This window comes from Carassius auratus, unplaced genomic scaffold (assembly GCF_003368295.1).
Source record: "Carassius auratus strain Wakin unplaced genomic scaffold, ASM336829v1 scaf_tig00035914, whole genome shotgun sequence".
NCBI lineage: Eukaryota > Metazoa > Chordata > Actinopteri > Cypriniformes > Cyprinidae > Carassius > Carassius auratus.
In genome coordinates this window covers 80,987-105,000 of record NW_020526273.1, presented here as the reverse complement: position 1 = coordinate 105,000, position 24,014 = coordinate 80,987, and the positions used below count along the sequence as shown (strand labels likewise).

At 38.2% G+C, this 24,014-nt stretch overlaps 1 protein-coding gene across 1 annotated transcript in view; it reads right to left on the bottom strand.

The window, feature by feature from the left end:
• Positions 1–150: 150 nt before the first annotated feature.
• LOC113082384 (uncharacterized) overlaps positions 151–24,014 on the bottom strand; it is a 44,395-nt gene continuing 20,531 nt past the window's right edge. The window contains exons 3-6 of the mRNA XM_026254045.1: positions 18,783–19,103; positions 3,600–3,920; positions 3,385–3,522; positions 151–356 (exon numbers count right to left, since the gene is read on the bottom strand). Coding sequence (XP_026109830.1) covers positions 151–356; positions 3,385–3,522; positions 3,600–3,920; positions 18,783–19,103 — 986 coding nt within the window. The remainder of the gene's footprint in view (positions 357–3,384; positions 3,523–3,599; positions 3,921–18,782; positions 19,104–24,014) is intronic.

Sequence of the window (24,014 nt, the reverse complement as noted above, 5' to 3'; positions counted from 1 at the left end):
GACAGATTGATAAAAGGAAATGCTATTTATGGCTGGATGTAACTTTTTATACTTTGTTGTAACAGTGGCTCTCCGATTGACTTTGCCCTATCAGTGCGTCTCCCATTAAAAAAATTGTGAAGACCACTGATTTACATTGACACAGTCCTCTTAAGAATCATCTGAGTGCACATTGACATAATCCTGTTCAGAACGATCAGAGTCCACATTAATATAGTCCTGTTCAGAACGATCAGAGTCCACATTAATATAGTCCTGTTCAAATTCATCATGATCCATGCTTTCATCAAGTTCAACATTTTCATAAAGAGCCTTATCATCCTCTTCATTTTTGCTTCTATGTGATGTAGCTTGACCTAGTGATATTGCAAAGAGATGAAGGACAATTAAAGGGAAAAATATATATACAGTTAGGTCCAGATATATCTGGACACATGCACTTTTTTTTAGCTGTTGACAAAAACATGTTCAAGTTACAGTTCTATAATGAATATGGTCTTATTAAAGTGCACACTCTGAGCTTTAATTTGAGAGCATTCCATTCTCAACACCCACTTTCAAGGGAACATAAGTGACGGTACATTCGACTCAAAAGCAATTCATGGCCAGATGTTGGCTTTTTCTTCAGTATTTCTACATCAGTTAAGCAGGTAAAAATTGAGTTTGGAAGCTGTTGCTGTGAACTCATATCATGCAGTCAAAGGATCTCTCCATGCAGGTGAAACAGAGAATTGTTAGGCTTCAAAAACAAAACAAATCCATCAGAGAGAAAGCAGGAGCACTCAGAAATTCCAGATCAACAGTTTGGTACATTCCAAGAAGAAAAGAGCAGGCTTGCGAGCTCAGCAACATAAAAAGGCCTGTACATCCATGGAGGACAACAGTGGTGTGTGATCAGAATTTAAAGCAAAATGAGCCCCTACCAAGTATTGAGTACATACAGTAAATTAAAATATTTTCCAGAAGGCCAACAATTCACTATTTTTTTTTTTTTATGAAGTATTCTAATTTGAAATGCATACAACCATGTATTACAACATTTAATAAAGTCAGAATAAATATGATAATAATAAGATAAGATATTTTAGATTTAGTCTGTGAGCTCTCAGTCCCTCCATTGAAACTGTGTGTACGGTATACTGTCCATGTCCAGAAAGGTAAGAAAAACATCATCAAAGTAGTCCATGTGACATCAGAGGGTCAGTTAGAATTTTTTTGAAAGCATCGAAAATACATTTTGGTCCAAAAATAGCAAAAAACTACGACTTTATTCAGCAATGAACTCTCTCAAAACAGACGGAAGAGAAGACAAAACAAAACAGTTTGTCATATCCGGTTCGTGAACAAATCATTTGATGTAACCGGATCTTTTTGAACCAGTTCACCTAATCGAACTGAATTTTTTTAAATGGTTCGCATCTCCAATACACATTAATCCACAAATGACTTAAGCTGTTAACTTTTTTATTGTGGCTGACACTCGCTCTGAGTTAAAACAAACCAATATCCCGGAGTAATTCATTTACTCAAACAGTACACTGACTGAACTGCTGTGAAGAGAGAACTGAAGATGAACACTGAGTCGAGCCAGATAATGAATGAAAGATTGACTCGTTCATGAGTCAAGAACCAGTTGCATCGGTTTTCAGATCACCAGTAGTTCTTTCGGACAGTTCAATTCAATAAACTGATTGAAGAAAACGGTTCACCGGTTCTTTTGTGCTCGACGTAATGGCGTCATTGGCGATGATTGCCCTTCATTCAAGCCTTTAGTTTACCTGGGCTCATAACATTAGCACAGAATCAGTTCAGAATCAATCACCAAAAGAATCAGTTCAGTTCAGACGCTCTGTGTGTCGGTCTGCTTCACGCTGAATCACACATGAGTAGTATCATAAGCTCCTCGGTTCTCGAATTGGACGAGTCCGACAGAAATGGTTCTTGACTCGAGAATGAGTCAATCATTCGTTCATTATCTGGCTCGGCTCGGTGTTCATCTTCAGTTCTCTCTACACAGCAGTTCAGTCAGTGTACTGTTTGAGTAAATGAATTACTCCGGGATATTGGTTTGTTTGAACTCAGAGAGAGTGTGAGCCACATTAATAAAAATTAACAGCTTAAGTAATTTGTGGATTAATGGTTATTGGAGACGCGAACCATTTTAAACGATTCAGTTAGATTTGGTGAACTGGTTCAAAAAGATTTGGTTACATCGAATGATTCGTTCGCTATGACAAACTGCATTGTTTTGAACTCTCTCTCACAACAGACACGGAAGAGAAGACAATGCTGAATAAAGTCGTTGTTTTTGCTATTTTTGGACCAAAATGTATTTTCGATGCTTCAAAATATTCTAACTGACCCTCTGATGTCACATGGACTACTCTGATGATGTTTTTCTTACCTTTCTGGACATGGACAGTATACCGTACACACAGCTTCAATGGAGGGACTTAGAGCTCTCGGACTAAATCTAAAATATCTTAAACTGTGTCCCAAAGATGAACGGAGGTCTCAAGGGTTTGGAACGACATGAGGGTGAGTTATTAATGACATAATTTAGATTTTGGGGTGAACTAACCCTTTAATGCAAAAATGTAAAGGCTTGTGTGAATTTTTGACATTTACAGATAAGATTATGAATGTAAAAGTTTTTTGCACCGAGGATGCAAATGCATCAGCTTGAAGCTTAAAATAACGATTTATCATGTCTTGGGCAGCTTGGATCAAGTACTTTTCCTGTGGGAGCTCATTCTGTTTCCTCCAATATGCACAAATGCTTTTTGTCCATAGAAATGCATTATTCAGTGCTGTAATTTGATGTGACTAGCTGCAGTTGTAGGCCTATGTGCACTATGGGCAGACCTGATTAATTGATAATGAGAATTATGAAAGTGAAAAGTGAAAGTGAAAGTGACATTCAGCCAAGTATGGTGACCCATACTCAGAATTCATGCTCTGCTTTTAACCCATCCAAAGTGCACACACACACACACACACAGTGAACACAGACTGTGTATAAAAATGGTTGTAATTGGTTATTGATGGATGTATGTAAATGGTTGCAAAAATGGTTTTTAATGTTATATTTTTGTTCAACCCCTTGAATTAAAGCTTAAAGTCTGCACTTCAATTTAATCTTGATTGTTTCATTTTAAATATATTCTGGTGGCATACAGAGCTAAAACTATGAAAATTGTGACAATGTCCAAATATATATGGATGTGTCTGTGTGTTTGCATATATATATATATATATATATATATATATATACACACACACATACATACACACACGGACTAGACAGTGCCTTTGGATGAAACAGTTTTATAAGACTGAATTCCTGAATTCCCCTGAATTCTTTTATAAAATGAAAACCATTACCTTTCTTAAAAGCGCACTTTGAATGTGTTTCCTTGTTCCTTTTCTTTTGTCTTCTCTTCAGCAGGAGGATGATTATAAGGACAGACAATAAGAGCAGCACAGCTGACACTGCAGCACCAATGACAGGAAGCAGAGAGGCTGAGAGAAACACATGTTTGAGTTAAACTTTCATTACCAGCATATCAGATTGTTTTTAGACTCTTATACATCATTACCTGTGATAGTGATGAGCAACAGTTCAGAGGCAGATGAATGAAAGGAGCGTGAGGAGACACTGACTTCATAAACACAACTGTAGTTTCCCTCGTGTGAATAATCTGCTTCAGGAAAGAAGAATGAGGCAGAGTGACTGACAGCTGACTCAGTCCTGGTGATGCTTGATCCTCTGAACAGGTGAAAAGATCCTCCAGGATACTGAGAGTCCGTGTTACAGATGATAGTGAAACTGTGACCCCTGGTGATCACTGGCCCCTGAGGCCCCACATGAAACAATCCATCAGGATCACTGAGGGAAATACTGGGCTGCTGCAAGATCACTAGAAAACAAGAAGAATACATTTAAATGATTACAGAGACTCAAACAATAAATTCAAACAGTTGTAAACAAATAAAAATGGCTTCAAGAACTGCATTTTTTCAAGATCAAGATTTAATCCATAGCCCCTTTTCTGCATACATGCTGTATTTGTATTTGTACTGGATGTAAACGTCCCTTTTAAGCTTTCCAAAAACTACACAGACATTTTAAGTCCACAATATTAATTCAAGTTATGTTAAAATAAAATATTAATCTCTCACACAAAAATATTTTATTTTATTTTAAATGACAAAAACATTTTAATTAAGATGTACATCATTAAAGATAAGTTATTATGCTCTTTTACAAAGTCTTGATTTTGTTTTGGGGGTGTACTGGAACAGGCTCTCATAATAGGTTATTCGAAAAACACAATTTTTCACATATTATTATTATGTCACATTATTACAACACTTCTCTCCCCAGTCTGGCATGTATTGTATAGTGTATTGTATCGCTTGTATCAAATGAAGGCCCACCTTCTGAAATATGTAATGTGCAGTGATTGGTTGACTGGGCCAGAGTGTGTTGTGATTGGCAGCACTTGGCGCCTGGTCGGGAAATGTAATTCCCTTACCATAGCTGCCTGCAAGCTTCAGTGTAAAAATTACATCAAATTCAAATCAATTTGAGCACGTTTTAAACCTGGATGATTGTTATGACTCTGTCTGCCTTGAAAAGCTTGCGCGTCTTCCACATAGTCATAACACTTGTTGCATTGTCTGTTGCAGCACAACCAGGTCTCGTCCCATTTGTCAATATTTGTGATATCACAAATCCTGGAAAATATTCATTGAAGTCCAAACGAGTCGTTCGTTGTAGTTCTCAAAACGTGATTTCTGTTAAATAAAATATCTCCTTTTGAAGTGGCGTTCACAACACTGCTGACGTATGACACTGCCGTATGACTTTTTAGACAGCTTTCAAATTGGCTGTTGGACACACAGAGACCCATACTGCCATCCAAATGCAAAGTGCAGTAACTACACGTGGTCAATGTAGTTAAGTCCTAAAATGGGCTTTGTGACAACTGTTCTGTCTTGTGACAAAGTCTCCTCGTTCAATTTTGGCTTTATTTTCATGTTGGATACAACAGATATCCACTCTGACAATGTAATAGTAATCTGACTTATAATCGCCTTGATTTTTGTTGCTTCAGACATTCCTCCACGATTCTGGTAGCTAATCCAAATGTAATAACAAGTTAGCTGGCTCCGGTAAAGTTATATAATTTATCAAAGCATTCTGTATGAAAGTTATAGCATACAGAATCCAGTTTGTCCCCTATTCACAGTCATATACCATATGACTACCAGACCATACAAATAACAAATTCTTAACTGATAAATAATTATTAGTTTGCATAAATCACTGTTTCATTTGTTAACACATTCGAGGAAGGCTTTAAGAATCCTCTGCCGCCTGGTCGTTCCCGGTTCACAGCAAATCGGACTCACGTTGCCTCCAATTCCCTTCACCAACCGCATTTTGATTTTAGCAAATCAGTTGGAGGTAATGCAAACAACATGATTATCATGAACACAACATCCAGCGAGGCAAGAAAATCTACCTGAGCGATGACTTCTTTCACTATTTCACAGGCCAATGGTTTGTGTCTAATGTGTGACATTTTTTGTATGACATTAAAATTCCCTTTAGAATATTTGTACATAAATATGCTAAGCAAACAAATGATATATATATATATATATATATATATATATATATATATATATATATATATATATATATATATATTTATTTATTTGCCTTGTACATTAGGAAGTTTAGACCCTTCCTGTCAGAGCAAGCAACCCAACTTTTTGTTCAAGCTCTTGTTCTCTCCAGACTGGACTATTGTACTGCTCTCCTGGCGGGACTTCCTGCATGTACTGTCAAGCCTCTGCAACTGATCCAGAATGCAGCAGCGAGGGTTGTCTTCAATGAGCCAAAAAAAGCTCACGTTACTCCTCTCCTCATCAGGTTACAATGGCTACCAGTAGCCGCTCGCATCAAATTCAAGGTACTGATGCTTGCCTACAAGACGACCACTGGCAAAGCACCAACATACCTAAACTCACTGGTTACATCTTATGTGCCCTACAGAAGTTTGTGAATAAGTGAATGACGCCTTGTGGTGCTATCCCAAAGAAGTTCAAAATCACTCTCAAGGACCTTTTCCTGGACTGTGCCCAGCTGGTGAAATGACCTCCCAGTCTCAATTCGTACAGCTTTACTCATTTTTTAAGAAACATCTAAAGACTTATCTTTTTCGCCAGCACTTAATCAACTAATATCAACTAATACTAGCACTTTTACTTTTCTTATCTTTTCATTTATAAAAAAATAAAATAAAGAGTTCTGTACTAGACTAACTGAGACTTGTCATGGCACTTGTATACTGTTGTTGTTCTCTTGTTGACCTGACTGCTTTTATTGTTCTCATTTGTAAGTCGCTTTGGATAAAAGCGTAAATGTAAATATATATTGACATGGATGTGCTACAGTACAAATATTTTGAGCATCACTTATTTTCCTATAGAGAATCACAATTATCCCTTATTTTTCTTTATGGCATCCTTAATTATATTTAAATAGTTTCAATTCACTAGCTAGGACCACGCCACAAACCAGCTATGCAACTGGGGAAGAGTAGAAAGAGGATGAAGGGGTCGAGGGAATGGGATGATGGTCAGGTTGATCAGGGAATCTTGAATTGATGGCTCAGGGAGACTCAGGGTGGGGGTACCGTCTCTAGCGTATATTTAGGCCAGACAATGAGGACCCCCTGATACAACCTGATAGAAATATAATGTGGGATAAGGTTGGCTGAATGGATGAGAAGGGGAGGGAAGGGTGGGTTCTCGAGAACTAGACTAGCAGAGCGGTGTGAGGTGACCCGGTATATATGGAGGTTTGGAAGTCAGGTGATTGTTTGAGGCGTGGCCCTGCTCCCGAACTTTAGTTAACCTCACTTAACCCCATTTATGTGAATTTTAACTACTTGGTCTGTAATTAATTACTTTTTAAATAAAATAATAAGCAAAACTCTTTGTGGTAAAAGCTGCATTGCGATAAGATGATCTTGAAGCTTACTTCGTAATAATTTTAACATATGCAAACACCAATAAAACTATTAAAGTTATTAAAAACAATCAACATGTAGTAAGAAACAAAACGAAAGCTGCTTTGCCTTTGTAGGGCAGCATATCTCAGTGTGCAATAATCTGACTGACTTGGAATTACAGGAGGTATGTAATGCTTGCTGAAGATGACCAGTAGAATGAAGTTGCCTATTCGATAGCAGGTTTTTAATCAAAGGGATTTAAATGATAATTTCTCATATAGAATACGCTTGGTTATTTAAACATCATAACGTTAATATCACAACGTATAGGCTATCTACACAAAATGCCCCGAATGTCTGTGCGGCTCTGAATGAACTAATTTTGTCTACGTGCTTTTCACACAACAACATGCAGAAACACGGTGTGACGAGTGGGGCGGGGCCGAGGGACGTGGGAACGAGCGAGGCCGGTGGAGTGATTGGAGATGAGCGACACCTGCGACACTCACCAGTCTCGAGTCCCACGGAGGAGATGGAGGGATATAAAACAGGAGCGACAACAGTCAAGAACGAGAGAGGACCAGGCATGGTGTTCTTATGTTATGTATATGACAGTCATAGTTATTAATATTACTCACACTGTGTGCTGAAGAGAATCACTGTACAATTAAGCGCTGCAGCGCAACTCAACCATATGCTTCTTATACAAGATAAATAATATATAAATACACAATATATATAAACCAGCTGAAATGTTTTAAAGCTCACTATTATCTACATGATCGAAAAAATCTAGTCTTTCTATTTGAGTGTTTAAATGTGCAATATAAATAAATGAGCTTGAACTTGTTAAGTTAACTTGTTAAAGTTTTAAATCCCTGTCGCAAAAATGCATCTCTGTCACTTAGAGCTTATAGTGAAACTTAAAGGCACAATATGTAAGATTTTTTTATTTAAAATATCCAACCACTAGAACAGTGCTATATATTTCACTGACTTGTTTACTTACATTATCCCAAAAGTTTCAAAGGATGTTTAAATAAGCATTTTTAACTAGTGACAACCAGGGCTGTAGCTGGAGTATCCAGGGCCCAGTGCAGGTTGTTGCTTTGGGCCCCCTTGAAAATGTGTTCTGGAAGGGGGGACCCTTCAAGCCCAGGGCCCCTAGAAATGTCACAGCCTTTTGCCCTGCTAGCAACTGCCTTGTGTAGAACAATTGTCTGTCCCGTCCTGTTTCAAATTATATTTATATGAACCACTCTTTGAGCTTCTTTCTTTGTGTAAATTGTACAGGAAAAAGTACTATTTGCCAGAATCAGAAAGATATTCATTGCCATTGCCTACAATTTGTTTTGGTGATGTAAAAATCTTATAGTGTAGACTCTTGAGACGGCAACATAAAAAATAAAGATATGTGAATAAGGAGGGCACAGAGAGAGCAAATGAGTCTGTTTTGGCATGGTAAAGATTTAACATTTTGGCTAAACTCACTTGGAGGCCACAGAACGTATTTTTCCATTACAATGCACTACTTTTACATTGTTTTTCTATGTAAAAAAGCACTAGACATATGTGTATACCCATTGTGCTTGCATCTTGCAGTCTTTCATATTGTCTCATGCAAACTTAACCTGCCTCTAGACTTAAAATGCGGTTTACATTCATTCCACCCCTTGCATCAAAGCCAAGCAAGAATGTTCTGTGCGAATGTGTCATTAAGCATTTCCTGATTAATGTAGTTAATCTCAACAAATTAGGATATGGTGACATGCCAATTAGCTAATCAACTCAAAACACCTGCAAAGGTTTCCTGAGCTTTCAAAATGGTCTCTCTGTGTGGTTCACTCGGCTACACAATCATGGGGAAGACTGCTGATCTGACAGTTGTCCAGAAGACAATCATTGAAACCCTTCACAAGGAGTGTAAATCACAAACATTCAGTGCCAAAGAAGCTGGCTATTCACAGAGTGCTGTATCCAAGCATGTTTACAGATAGTTGAGTGGAAGGAAAAAGTGGGGAAGAAAAGGATGCACAATGAACAGAGAGAACTGCAGCCTTATGAGGACTGTCAAGCAAAATCGATTCAAGAATTTGAGTGAACTTCACAAGGAATGGACTGAGGTCAAGGCATCAAGGGCCACCACACACAGACGTGTCAAGGAATTTGTTGAACCACAGACAACAGAGGCATCTTACCTGGGCTAATGAGAAGAACTGGACTGTTGCTCAGTGGTAGAAAAGTCCTCTTTTCAGACGAGAGCAAGTTTCATTTATTTCGTTTGGAAACCAAGGTCCTAGAGTCTGCAGGAAGGGTGGAGAAGCTCATAGCCTAAGTTGTTTGAAGTCCAGTGTTAAGTTTCCACAGTCTGTGATGATTTGGGGTGCAATGTCATCTGCTGGTGTTGGTCCATTGTGTTTTTTGAAAACCAAAGTCATTGCACCCGTTTACCAAGAAATCTTGGATAACTTCTTGCTTTCCTCTGCTGACCAGCTCATACCACCTCAGCAGTGCCACAAACTGATCACCTCCATGTCACGGCGAATTGAGGCAGTAATTAAAGCAAAAGGAGCCCCTACCAAGTATTGAGAACATGTACAGTAAATGAACATACTTATGAAGTATTCTAATTTATTTAGATGAATTGGTGGGTTTTTGTTAAATGTGAGCCAAAATCATCATAATTAAAAGAACCAAATACTTAAACTACTTCAGTCTATGTTCACTGAATTTATTTAATATATGAGTTTCACAATTTGAGTTGAATTACTGAAATAATTTTTATTAAATTTTCACTTTATAATTGCCTATTTCAGCTTTTATGGTTTTATCTTATCCTATCCGGCGGGATAGTCTTAAAAAAGTTGTGTGTATATATATATATATATATATATATATATATATATATATACATACATACATACAACTTTCGGCGGGATAGTCTTAAAAAAGTTGTATATACAACTTTTTTAAGACTATCCCGCCGGTCAACAACCTTGTCAGTTGTCTTTTAATTTCCTTTTTTTTTCAGTATTCTTTACTTTTATTTCAGTTTTCTAGCTTAGTTTAATCTTACTATAATATCCTTGCTACAGACCACCAGGTGGAGCAGGCCGAAAACCATTCCTGCGGTGAGGAGGGCGATGATCCCATTTCATAGTGCACGACAGTTACAGAGCCCGCTTTGTAGAAAAACATGTCTAGTGATAAAGTGAAGTCTATTCTTATCAGAAAAGGAGCAGCTCCTTTCCAAAATTAAAACAGCAAATACTCCGCATCTGTGAGTGATAGGGCAATCGGTGGGAACGCTAGGAGTTTTACCAATGCATTACTCAGCCTTTCATATAGCCAAATGTCACATAGGTGCTCAAAAGGCACAGAAACCATTGATTTAATTCAATAAATGGACTCAGAGAAGGAATAGTGTAAACAAGTATTATGGCGTAATTGTATCAGGCAAGTTTTTAAGTGGAGAGAGGACCGGCGTTGGGAGGAAATTATCAGTTGAGTTCAGCTCATAATGGAAATTTTTGCAGAGTATCCATATTATTTTTCTTGTGTTTGTTCTTCCCGTGTGTGATCTTGGATTGTTTTTACAGACTCTGATTCTCTGCTGCCTGCCCTGACCTCTGCTTGTTACTGTTAATAATTCTGGTTATCCCTGACATACCTGATGCCGTTCCGGATTACTGTCTATCCGACCATTCTCTTAAAGTTCTGCAAACGGATCTGAATGTCTCTGACTCATCGTTACACTAAGAGGCATTGGCTAAAACATCCAATGACATGCAGGAGAAATGAGAAACTCGAAGCAAAGCTTCTGCGCGGTGCACCAAGCTTGGACACTATAGAGATGGCCTTCATGGCGCATTTTTGGATCACAATACATTTTGCCTTTAAATCTTTCACAAGTTCATGCTTACATATAATTAGTTGAGGTATGGTACAGTATTGTTCAAAATAATAGCAGTACAATGTGACTAACCAGAATAATCAAGGTTTTTAGTATATTTTTTATTGCTACGTGGCAAACAAGTTACCAGTAGGTTCAGTAGATTGTCAGAAAACAAACAAGACCCAGCATTCATGATATGCACGCTCTTAAGGCTGTGCAATTGGGCAATTAGTTGAAAGGGGTGTGTTCAAAAAAATAGCAGTGTCTACCTTTGACTGTACAAACTCAAAAATATTTTGTACAAACATTTTTTTTTCTGTGATTTAGCAATCCTGTGAATCACTAAACTAATATTTAGTTGTATGACCACAGCTTTTTTAAAACTGCTTGACATCTGTGTGGCATGGAGTCAACCAACTTGTGGCACCTCTCAGCTGTTATTCCACTCCATGATTCTTTAACAACATTCCACAATTCATTCACATTTCTTGGTTTTGGCATTTTTGATATCACCCCACAAGTTCTCAATTGGATTAAGGTCTGGAGATTGGGCTGGCCACTCCATAACATTAATTTTGTTGGTTTGGAACCAAGACTTTGCCCGTTTACTAGTGTGTTTTGGGTCATTGTCTTGTTGAAACAACCATTTCAAGGGCATGTCCTCTTCAGCATAGGGCAACATGACCTCTTCAAGTATTTTAACATATGCAAACTGATCCATGATCCCTGGTATGCGATAAATAGGCCCAACACCATAGTAGGAGAAACATGCCCATATCATGATGCTTGCAGCTCCATGCTTCACTGTCTTCACTGTGTACTGTGGCTTGAATTCAGAGTTTGGGGGTCGTCTCACAAACTGCCTGTGGCCCTTGGACCCAAAAAGAACAATTTTACTCTCATCAGTCCACAAAATGTTCCTCCATTTCTCTTTAGGCCAGTTGATGTGTTCTTTGGCAAATTGTAACCTCTTCTGAACATGCCTTTTTTTTAACAGAGGGACTTTGCGGGGGATTCTTGAAAATAGATTAGCTTCACACAGACGTCTTCTAACTGTCACAGTACTTACAGGTAACTCCCAGACTGTCTTTGATCATCCTGGAGGTGATCATTGGCTGAGCCTTTGCCATTCTGGTTATTCTTCTATCCATTTTGATGGTTGTCTTCCGTTTTCTTCCACGTCTCTCTGGTTTTGCTCTCCATTTTAAGGCATTGGAGATCATTTTAGCTGAACAGCCTATCATTTTTTGCACCTCTTTATAGGTTTTCCCCTCTCTAATCAACTTTTTAATCAAAGTACGCTGTTCTTCTGAACAATGTCTTGAACGACCCATTTTCCTCAGCTTTCAAATGCATGTTCAACAAGTGTTGGCTTCATCCTTAAATAGGGGCCACCTGATTCACACCTGTTTCTTCACAAAATTGATGACCTCAGTGATTGAATGCCACACTGCTATTTTTTTTGAACACACCCCTTTCAACTAATTCAACTAATTGCCCAATTGCACAGCCTTAAGAGCGTGCATATCATGAATGCTGGGTCTCATTTGTTTTCTGAGAATCTACTGAACCTACTGGTAACTTGTTTGCCACGTAACAATAAAAAAATATACGAAAAACCTTGATTATCCTGGTTAGTCACATTGTACTGCTATTATTTTGAACAATACTGTATGTGTATTTGGCTTGCTGAACCTAGAGTACCCCCCTTCCCCGTCTAATTATAAAGTGAACTCAAAGTGAGGAGATGGGGTGGAGGAGGGATGCTGATAAACAGTCAATGGATAGAGGAAAGTCAGAGATATTTATACTGTGATATTGATTACTAAATTGTGGTCCACCTCTGTTGATCAGGCTAAGTATCTGACGCACTCCTCCCGAATCTTGTTACTAGAACATCATATAGCATTGATTAGATTTATTTACGCATGTTAAAATATTTATTTAATATCTTATTTCTTATTCCTTTCTCCTTTCTTATTTACAGCATTATCTTAAAGGGGGGTGAAATGCTATTTCATGCATACTGAGTTTTTTACACTGTTAAAGAGTTGGATTCCCATGCTAAACATGGACAAAGTTTCAAAAATTAAGTTGTACGTTTGAAGGAATATTTTTGTTCCAAAAATACTCCTTCCGGTTTGTCACAAGTTTCGAAAAGTTTTTTTTACAGAGCATCAACGGAGTTGTGCAAGTGTTTTTGTTTGTTCCCTGCATTTCGAAGATGCTTGTTTTACAAACAAGGCCCAGTTTGACGACGGATTTGCGTATCGTTTATTTCTTAAGGATGATGCAATCCCAACGAAAAAGGGTCACGATCGTGTGTTGGAACCGCAGGCGGTGAGTAAAACTACTTAAAATATCTCTGCCTCCTTGTTAGTGCGTCCCCTCCCATGCCCGAGACGTCGGTTCGAGCCCCGCTCGGAGCGAGTCGTTGTTGCTGCTGCTCTCGTTCAGTTTCAGCCTTGGGATCTGATTCTGGATCATAAATATACGCTGAATCTGACTGTTAGCCATGGTTTGTTTTGGACGCTCTCAACGCAAAAGCCTACTCGCGCTCGTGATTCTTTAGCTCCGCCCACACGTCACGCCTCCAGCCGGTCGTGTTTTTCCGGGAAAAATCGGTACAGACTATCTTTCTCTTATGAATATAATAAAACTAAAGACTTTTTGGAGTTATGAAGGATGCAGTACTACTCTATAGGTACTCAAGATTAACAGGATATTGAGTGAAAACGAGCATTTCACCCCCACTTTAATAGGCTGTATATTAACTTTGGGAGAAAACCAGTTGTTCTATGTGAAATCAGACATTTGAGCACCATATAGCAAAAATGGCATGACCATAAAACCCCTCGAATATTCGACTGTGAGATTGGTAGTCGAATCTGGCTCCTCCTAACGAAGCAACGAAACGTTGACTGTTTGGGTCACCCCTAAGTAGGATAATACATAATTTTTTTCTTGTTATAATCGGAGTAAAAAAAAAAATGGAAGTGTGCTTAATGGGTACGTGAGCCTAATAGGTACATTTGGCCTATATCATAAGTGTTTGATATTGTTAGGAGGCAAGGAAAAAAAGTGCACAGCCCTTATTGTTTTTCTTCTTCTATTATTATTTTATGATACTATGGGCCAAACACTAAAGGTATAATATCATATAGTTACTATTTTCAAGTAATTTATCAAGAGACTGTTCACAGGTTAAGTAGTGTCTTGGCCAGATTTCTAAACTCTGTAAGATACTCCAATACAACAGATTTTTTGGCATAAACGCTAAAACTAAAAACTCTTTGGGACTGGAATAATACTACAAAAAGAAAACTTTTCCTCCCACTGCCAGCAGCTTACATTCCAGAGACGGGAAAACAACTGCCTACATTCAAACACAAGAGAGAGAAAATGGCTCCTGTTGGATCTACTTGTTGCGTGAACTGCTGCAAACTTCTACAAAGGATTGTGTTTCTTGAAACAAAGTTACTTGCTGGACTTCCAAAACAGATGGAACACTTAGCAGACCATCATCATGGACCCTCTCAACATACAGCTGGTGAGTCCCATGAATCTTCTGAATCTCAACAGTTTATACCAAGTGTAGAGGAACAAGCCGAAACTGATCGCCACACTAATCGATGGCACAAACAGGGAGCGAGACCCAAAGGAACACGAGACATCGTATTGTCACAAGTTTCTCGTATTGCTGCCATAGCTTCCTCTACCCCAGATTTGACTATGACAAGGCTTGTGAATACAGGCATTCAACCACCCCCTATACATCTTGAGAACAGGTTTGAAGCATTAATGAATGTGGGTGAGGAATCCCCAAATGTGATTTAATATCTATTGGATCAGCCAGCAGCTAACAGCGCTACTAACAGGCGCTCAAGGTCCAGCAGACAGTGGCATTCAGCTCAGAGTGCAGCCGAGCCAAGGACTCTGATAGTGGGTGACTGTTATCAGAAACATCTGTAGCAGGACTACAACAACATGCTGCCTTCCTCAAGCAACGGTCTCTGATGTGAACAAGGAACTTCAGAATATTCTGATGAAGCACAAGACTGCAAATCGAATCATCATCCATGTGGGGAAGAATGATATTCGGAAAGAGCAGTGAGAACTCCTTAAAAAGGACTTCAGTGAACTCTTTGATACACTTCAAAGACTCAAAGTTCAGTCGTTCATCAGTGGGCCACTCCCAGCAAGGGGAAAAAATATGTTTTCACGGTTGCTTGGGCTGAACACATGGCTACAAAGATCTTGTAATATAAAAAGGAGTGAATTTCATTGACAACTTCAATCTTTTCTGGGGCCATAGACAATTGTTTAAACCGGATGGCCTCCACCCAGACAAACTTGGTGCTAGAGTGTTTAAGGACAATATCTACTTCTACCTCCGTCATCCTTCAGCAGAGTGTGTCAATCCATTCAGCACCCACACACCAAAATACAATTTCCAAAATACTCTCCAGCCTTTGTTGAAGAGGTCACAGACGTTATCAACGATTTCCTCAGAGTTTGACTGTTTTGCTATTGCAGGGGATTTTAATATTGACATAGATAATGCAGAAAACAAAACTACAAAAATGATAACGGTTCTAAACATTTTTGACTTGACTCAGCATGTGCATGGACCCACACACAAAGGTGGACACACTCTAGACTTAATCATCAGTAGGGGTCTAAACATTTCATCCATTGTTATTAAGGCATTGTCTGTCCTTATAATCAGTGGCTTAAAAACGGGGTATGCAGTATATATACACATGTATGCAGTGCATAGGAGCGCCACACTTAGGGATGCGACATTGTGGCAAGGCAAGTTTATTTAGAAATTTTATTTACATAAAAGAAAGTAAAATAATCATGAAGAAAAATAACAACAAAAATAAAACACACAGTTTAAAAACTTTTAAAATGATTAAAACATTTAAAAATATTTAGAAAATGATTTTACATAAAAAAAATAAAATAAAACCGTGAAAATATAGTGCAATCAGTTCGGACATTGCACAGTGCTCATTCAATAAATGCACAGCTAAAAAGATGAGTTTTAAGTCTCCTAGGTCCTAGGTCATTTCGTGACTTATATACACGAGTAAAAGTACATTAAAATCAATCCTAAATGTAACTGGAAGCCAGTGTAAGGACCTGAGGACTGGTGTGATATGCTCAGATTTTCTGGTCCTAGTCAAAATCCTGGCAGCAGCGTTCTGCATGAGCTGCAGCTGTCTAATGGTCTTTTTGGGAAGGCTGGTGAGGAGCCCATTACAATAGTCCACCCTGCTGGTGATAAAGGCATGAACAAGTTTCTCCAAGTCTTGACTGGAAACAAAACATCTAATTCTTGCAATGTTTTTTAAATGATAGTATGCTGATTTAGTTACTGCTTTAACATGACCACTGAAACTAAGGTCTGTCTTCAGAATCACACCAAGATTCCTGACTTGATTTTTAGTTGTTTGACCCCTAGAGTCAAGGTATGCATTCACCTTGAGCACTTCATCTTTGTTTCCAAATGCAATGACTTCAGTTTTTTTTCCTTATTTAACTGAAGATAGTTCTGGCACATCCAACTATTAATTTCATCAATGCATTGGCAGAGGGAGTCAATGGGGGACATAGCACTATCTGATCACTTCTATGTTTTCTTTCAGAGGGAGTCAATGGGGGACATAGCACTACCTGATCACTTCTATATTTTCTTTGATATTTTGATGTCTGCTACTACTGAATCTAGATCGGTCTCTGTCAGTTGGAGATGCATTAACGAGAACACAAGTGTACTATTTATGGATATAAATCTTTAACACCAAGCATTTCTGCAGACTGTTGAAATATACGATTCCTTTAACTCAAAAGTTAAGAATGTTATTGATGATATTGCTCCAATAATAATCAGTAAGAAAACAAACAGATAGAAATCAGTTTGGAGAAGATCAACAGCAGTTCAGACTATGAAAAGACAATGCAGAAAAGCAGAGCGGATGTGGCGGATGTCAAAACTTGAAATTCACTATAGCATCTATAAAGACAGCCTTCATGATTTTAATGTGAAACTAGCCACGGCTAGACAGAATTTCTTCTCAAACCTTATAAACAGTAACTTAAATAACAATGTACTCTTTTTGCCACTGTTGAGAGACTGACAAACCCCCCAAGTCAGATTCCCAGTGAAATGCTCTCAGACAGCAAATGCAATGAGTTTGCATCCTTTTCTGATAAATGATATTCGCTTAAATTGGGACTCTGGTAAAATATCGGTGCTTGTATTGCTAGAACTCAGTGCTGTGTTCGACACTGTCGATCATAAAATACAACTAGAGAGACTGGAAAACTGGGTCGGGCTTAATGGGATGGTACTCAAATGGTTCAGGTTATACTTAGACTTATGATATGCTATACTCACATAATACCCTCTCACTTCTAAGTGGACGTCCATGAGTCCCACAAGGGTCAATTCTTGCACCGCTCTTTTTTAGCCTGTATATGCTCCCACTAAGTCAAATAATGAGAAAGAACCAAATTGCCTATCACAGCTATGCTGATGATACCCAGATTTACCTAGCCTTATCTCCAAATGACTCCAAATGACTACAGCCCCATTGACTCCCTCTGCCAATGCATTGAAGAAATTAATAGTTGGATGTGCCAGAACTTTCTTCAGTTAAACAAAGAAAAAACTGAAGTCATTGCATTTGGAAACAAAGATTAAGTGTTCAAGGTGAATGCATACTTTGACTCTAGGGGTCAAACAACTAAAAATCAAGTCAGGAATCTTGGTGTGATTCTGAAGACAGACCTTAGTTTCAGTGGTATGTCAAAGCAATAACTAAATCAGCATACTATCATTTAAAAAACATTGCAAGAATTAGATGTTTTGTTTCCAGCCAAGACTTAGAGAAACTTGTTCATGCCTTTATCACCAGCAGGGTGGACTATTGTAATGGGCTCCTAACCGGTCTTCCCAAAAAGAACATTAGACAGCTGCAGCTCATGCAGAACGCTGCTGCCAGGTTTCTGACTAGAAACAGAAAATCTGAGCATATCACACCAGTCTTCAGGTCCTTACACTGGCTTCCAGTTACATTTAGATTGATTTTAATGTACTTTTACTCGTATATAAGTCATTAAATGACCTAGGACCAAAATGTATTTCAGATATGCTCACTGAATAAAAGCCTAACAGACCACTCAGATCATTATGATCGAGTCAGTTAGAAATGCCAAGGGTTCACACAAAACAAGGGGAGTCCTCCTTTAGTTACTATGCTGCCCGCAGCTGGAATCAGCTTCCAGAAGAGATCAGATGTGCTAAAACACTAGTCACATTTAAATCTAGACTTAAAACTCATCTTTTCAGCTGTGCATTTATTGAATGAGCACTGTGTAATGTCCGAACTGATTGCACTATATTTTCACAGTTTTTTTTATTTTGTTTTATGTAAAATCATTTTCTAATTGTTTTAAAATAATTTAAAATAAGTAATAATTTTTAAATAATTTTAAACGTTTTAAAATTGCTTGTTTTATTTTTGTTATTATTTTTCTTCATTATTATTTTACTTTCTTTTATGTAAAGCACTTTGAATTACCATTGTGTACGGAATGCGCTATATAAATAAACTTGCCTTGCCACAATGGCGCCTCCCTAATTGTGGCGCTCCTATGCACTGCATACATGTGTATATATACTGCATACCCCGTTTTTAAGCCACTGATTATAAGGACAGACAATAAGAGCAGAACAGCTGACACTGCAGCACCAATGACACGATAAATGGAGGCTGAGAGAGACGTGTTTGAGTTAAACTTCCATTACCAGCAGTTCAGATTGTTTTTAGACTCTTATACATCATTACCTGTGATAGTGATGAGCAGCAGTTCAGAGTCAGATGAATGAAAGGAGCGTGAGGAGACACTGACTTCATAAACACAACTGTAGTTTCCCTCGTGTGAATAATCTGCTTCAGGAAAGAAGAAGGAGGCAGAGTGACTGACAGCTGACTCAGTCCTGGTGATGTTTGATCCTCTGAACAGGTGAAAAGATCCTCCAGGATACTGAGAGTCCGTGTTACAGATGATATTGAAACTGTGACCCCTGGTGATCACTGGCCCCTGAGGCCCCACATGAAACAATCCATCAGGATCACTGAGGGAAATACTGGGCTGCTGCAAGATCACTAGAAAACAAGAAGAATACATTTAAATGATTACAGAGACTCAAACAATAAATTCAAACAGTTGTAAACAAATAAAATGGCTTCAAGAACTGCATTTTTTCAAGATCAAGATTTAATCCATAGCCCCTTTTCTGCATACATGCTGTATTTGTATTTGTACTGGATGTAAACGTCCCTTTTAAGCTTTCCAAAAACTACACAGACATTTTAAGTCCACAATATTATTTCAAGAAGTTATGTTAAAATAAAATCTCTCACACAAAAATATTTTATTTTAAATGAAAAAAAAACATTTTAATTAAGATGTACATCATTAAAGATAACTTATTATGCTCTTTTACAAAGTCTTGATTTTGTTTTGGGGGTGTACTGGAACAGGCTCTCATAATAGGTTATTCGAAAAACACATAATTTTTCACATATTATTATTATGTCACATTATTACAACACTTCTCTCCCCAGTCTGGCATGTATTGTATAGTGTATTGTATCGCTTGTATCAAATGAAGGCCCACCTTCTGAAATATGTAATGTGCAGTGATTGGTTGACTGGGCCAGAGTGTGTTGTGATTGGCAGCACTTGGCGCCTGGTCGGGAAATGTAATTCCCTTACCATAGCTGCCTGCAAGCTTCAGTGTAAAAATTACATCAAATTCAAATCAATTTGAGCACGTTTTAAACCTGGATTATTGTAATGACTCTGTCTGCCTTGAAAAGCTTGCGCGTCTTCCACATAGTCATAACACTTGTTGCATTGTCTGTTGCAGCACAACCAGGTCTCGTCCCATTTGTCAATATTTGTGATATCACAAATCCTGGAAAATATGCACTGAAGTCCAAACGAGTCGTTCGTTGTAGTTCTCAAAACGTGATTTCTGTTAAAGGGGGGGTGAAATGCTATTTCATGCATACTGAGTTTTTTACACTGTTAAAGAGTTGGATTCCCATGCTAAACATGGACAAAGTTTCAAAAATTAAGTTTGTCACAAGTTTCGGAAAGTTTTTTTCGAGTATGGGTCTGTATGACATTAGATGGAGCGGAATTTCCTTATATGGGTCCTAAGGGCACTTCTCCCGCAAGAGCGCGCGCTCCCGTAGAGCAGAGCAATTCACTGATCAGAGCGAGAGACCGAAATGTCACAAAAGGAGTGTGTTTTTGGTTGTCAGGGCAAGACAACCCTGCACAGATTACCAAAAAAAAAAAAAACGCATTAAGGGACCAGTGGATGGAGTCTATTTTTACAGAGCATCAACGGAGTTGTGCAAGTGTTTTTGTTTGTTCCCTGCATTTCGAAGATGCTTCTTTTACAAACAAGGCCCAGTTTGACGCCGGATTTGCATTTCGTTTATTTCTTAAGGATAATGCAGTCCCAACGAAAAAGGGTCATGATCGTGTGTTGGAACCGCAGGCGGTGAGTAAAACTGCTTCAAATATCTCTGTGTTGTTAACTCAGCTATCGGCGCGTAAGCACATCAAGTAAACAACACGATGTTGTCATCAAACTGCACTTTCCACATGTACAGCTTATAAAAAATAAAAATAAAAAAAAACAACAGAAAGAGAGACATCCTGCTTTAGTCGTTGCTGCTGCTGCTCTTGTTAAATTTCAGCCTCTGGATCTGATTCTGGATCATAAATATACGCTGAATTTGACTGTTAGCCATGGTTTGTTTTGGATGATGGTTTTGTCCTCACTGTGTCACAGCTTCCAAACGCTCTCAACGCAAAAGCCTACTCGCGCTTGTGATTCTTTAGCTCCGCCCACACGTCACGCCTCCAGCAGGTCATGTTTTTCCGGGAAAAAACGTTACAGACTATCTTTCTCTTATGAATATATTAAAGACTTTTTGGAGTTATGAAGAATGCAGTACTACTCTATAGGTACTCAAGATTAACAGGATATTGAGTGAAAACGAGCATTTCACTCCCCCTTTAAATAAAATATCTCCTTTTGAAGTGGCGTTCACAACACTGCTGACGTATGACACTGCCGTATGACTTTTTAGACAGCTTTCAAATTGGCTGTTGGACACACAGAGACCCATACTGCCATCCAAATGCAAAGTGCAGTAACTACACGTGGTCAATGTAGTTAAGTCCTAAAATGGGCTTTGTGACAACTGTTCTGTCTTGTGACAAAGTCTCCTGGTTCAATTTTGGCTTTATTTTCCTGTTGGATACCGCAGATATCCACTCTGACAATGTAATAGTAATCTGACATATAATCGCATTGATTTTTGTTGCTTCAGACATTCCTCCACGATTCTGGTAGCTAATCCAATTTTATTGACAAGTTAGCTGGCTCCGGTAAAGTTATATAATTCATCAAAGCATTCAGTATGAAAGTTATAGCCTACAGAATCCAGTTTGTCCCCTATTCACAGTCATATACCATATGACTACCAGACCATACAAATAACAAATTCTTAACTGATAAATAATTATTCGTTTTGCATAAATCACTGTTTCATTTGTTAACACATTCGAGGAAGGCTTTAAGAATCCTCTGCCGCCTGGTCGTTCCCGGTTCACAGCTAATGGGACTCACGTTGCCTGCAATTCCCTTCACCGACCGCATTTTGATTTTAGCAAATCAGTTGGAGGTAATGCAAACAACATAATTTATCATGAACACAACATCCAGCGAGGCAAGAAAATCTACCTGAGCGATGACTTCTTTCACTATTTCACAGGCCAATGGTTTGTGTGTAATGTGTGTGACATTTTTTGTATGACATTAAAATTCCCTTTAGAATATTTGTACATAATATGCTAAGCAAACAAGATAGACAGACAGACAGACAGATAGATATGCCTTGTACATTAGGAAGTTTAGACCCTTCCTGTCAGAGCAAGCAACCCAACTTTTTGTTCAAGCTCTTGTTCTCTCCAGACTGGACTATTGTACTGCTCTCCTGGCGGGACTTCCTGCATGTACTGTCAAGCCTCTGCAACTGATCCAGAATGCAGCAGCGAGGGTTGTCTTCAATGAGCCAAAAAAAGCTCACGTTACTCCTCTCCTCATCAGGTTACACTGGCTACCAGTAGCCGCTCGCATCAAATTCAAGGTACTGATGCTTGCCTACAAGACGACCACTGGCACAGCACCAACATACCTAAACTCACTGGTTACATCTTATGTGCCCTACAGAAGTTTGCGCTCTGCAAGTGAATGACGCCTTGTGGTGCTATCCCAAAGAAGTTCAAAATCACTCTCAAGGACCTTTTCCTGGACTGTGCCCAGCTGGTGAAATGACCTCCCAGTCTCAATTCGTACAGCTTTACTCATTTTCAAGAAACATCTAAAGACTTCTCTTTTTCGCCAGCACTTAATCAACTAATACTAGCACTTTTCCTTTTCTTATCTTTTCATTTATAAAAAAATAAAATAAAGAGTTCTGTACTAGACTAACTGAGACTTGTCATGGCACTTGTATACTGTTGTTGTTCTCTTGTTGACCTGACTGCTTTTATTGTTCTCATTTGTAAGTCGCTTTGGATAAAAGCGTAAATGTAAATATACATTAAGGTTTTTTTTTCTGAGAAAATTTTATACACCTTTTATATACTTAACTGCAGACATGGATGTGCTACAGTACAAATATTTTGAGCATCTCTTATTTTCCTATAGAGAATCACAATTATCCCTTATTTTCCTTTATGGCATCCCTAATTATATTTAAATAGTTTCAATTATGTGAATTTTAACTACTTGGTCTGTAATTAATTACTTTTTAAATAAAATAAGCAAAACCCTTCGTGGTAAAAGGTGCATTGCGATAAGATGATCTTGAGGCTTCAATCAACATGTAGTAAGAAACAAAACGAAAGCTGGATGAACTATTTTTTTATTTTTAATCTTATTTAGATCTTAACTAATACTCTTATTTAGTTTGTATATATTGCACTTTGCTTTTGCAATAGTGTTAAATTGTGTAAGGTCATTCAAAGGCAGAGTGCAGTATTAGTGGTCAAAGGTCACATCAATGGTCATGTTTTTATCTATAAAAATTTCATCCTAAAAAGGCTTTTAATGAATGCATTGCCACTAATCCATCCACAACATGTTTGACTGGCTGATGTAAAAATTTAAAGGCATTTTTCTCAGTTTCAGTGTTAGCGTAGTTACTGCACTTTGCCTTTGTAGGGCAGCATATCTCAGTGTGCAATAATCTGACTGATTTGGAATTACAGGAGGTATGTAATGCTTGCTGAAGATGACCAGTAGAATGAAGTTGCCTATTAGATAGCAGGTTTTTAAATCAAATGGATTTAAATAATAATTTCTCATATAGAATACGCTTGGTTATTTAAACATCATAACGTTAATATCACAACGTATAGGCTATCTACACAAAATGCCCCGAATGTCTGTGCGGCTCTGAATGAACTAATTTTGTCTATGTGTTTTTCACGCAACAACATGTAGAAACACGGTGTGACGAGTGGGGCGGGGCCGAGGGGCGTGGGAACGAGCGAGGCCGGTGGAGTGATTGGAGATGAGCGACACCTGCGACCAGGGGCGTAGCACTGAATTCTGGGCCCTGTATACTCTCAATGTCAGTGGGCCCCCTACACATGCCATTATACAATGCGGGTTAGCAAAATGAAAATTCAATTTTGAATTTTTTTTTTTTAATTATTATTATTTGAATATAAACAAGTATAAATAGTGTTTAAATCTATTTGGCCTACTTGTTCTCAAATAACTTTAAACCTTAGGCTACATCGGGTTTGTGTACTAACATTTTGATCCACGATACTGATGCAAGTTTTAAATTAAAAACATTTATTTTTGAACAGGAGAACACGAGACAACTGTACCCTCAGAAACCAATCAAATAAGCTAAGCCTGCCATAATGAAAAAAAAGTAAACTATAAAAAAAATTAAATAAAAGTCAAATGAGAT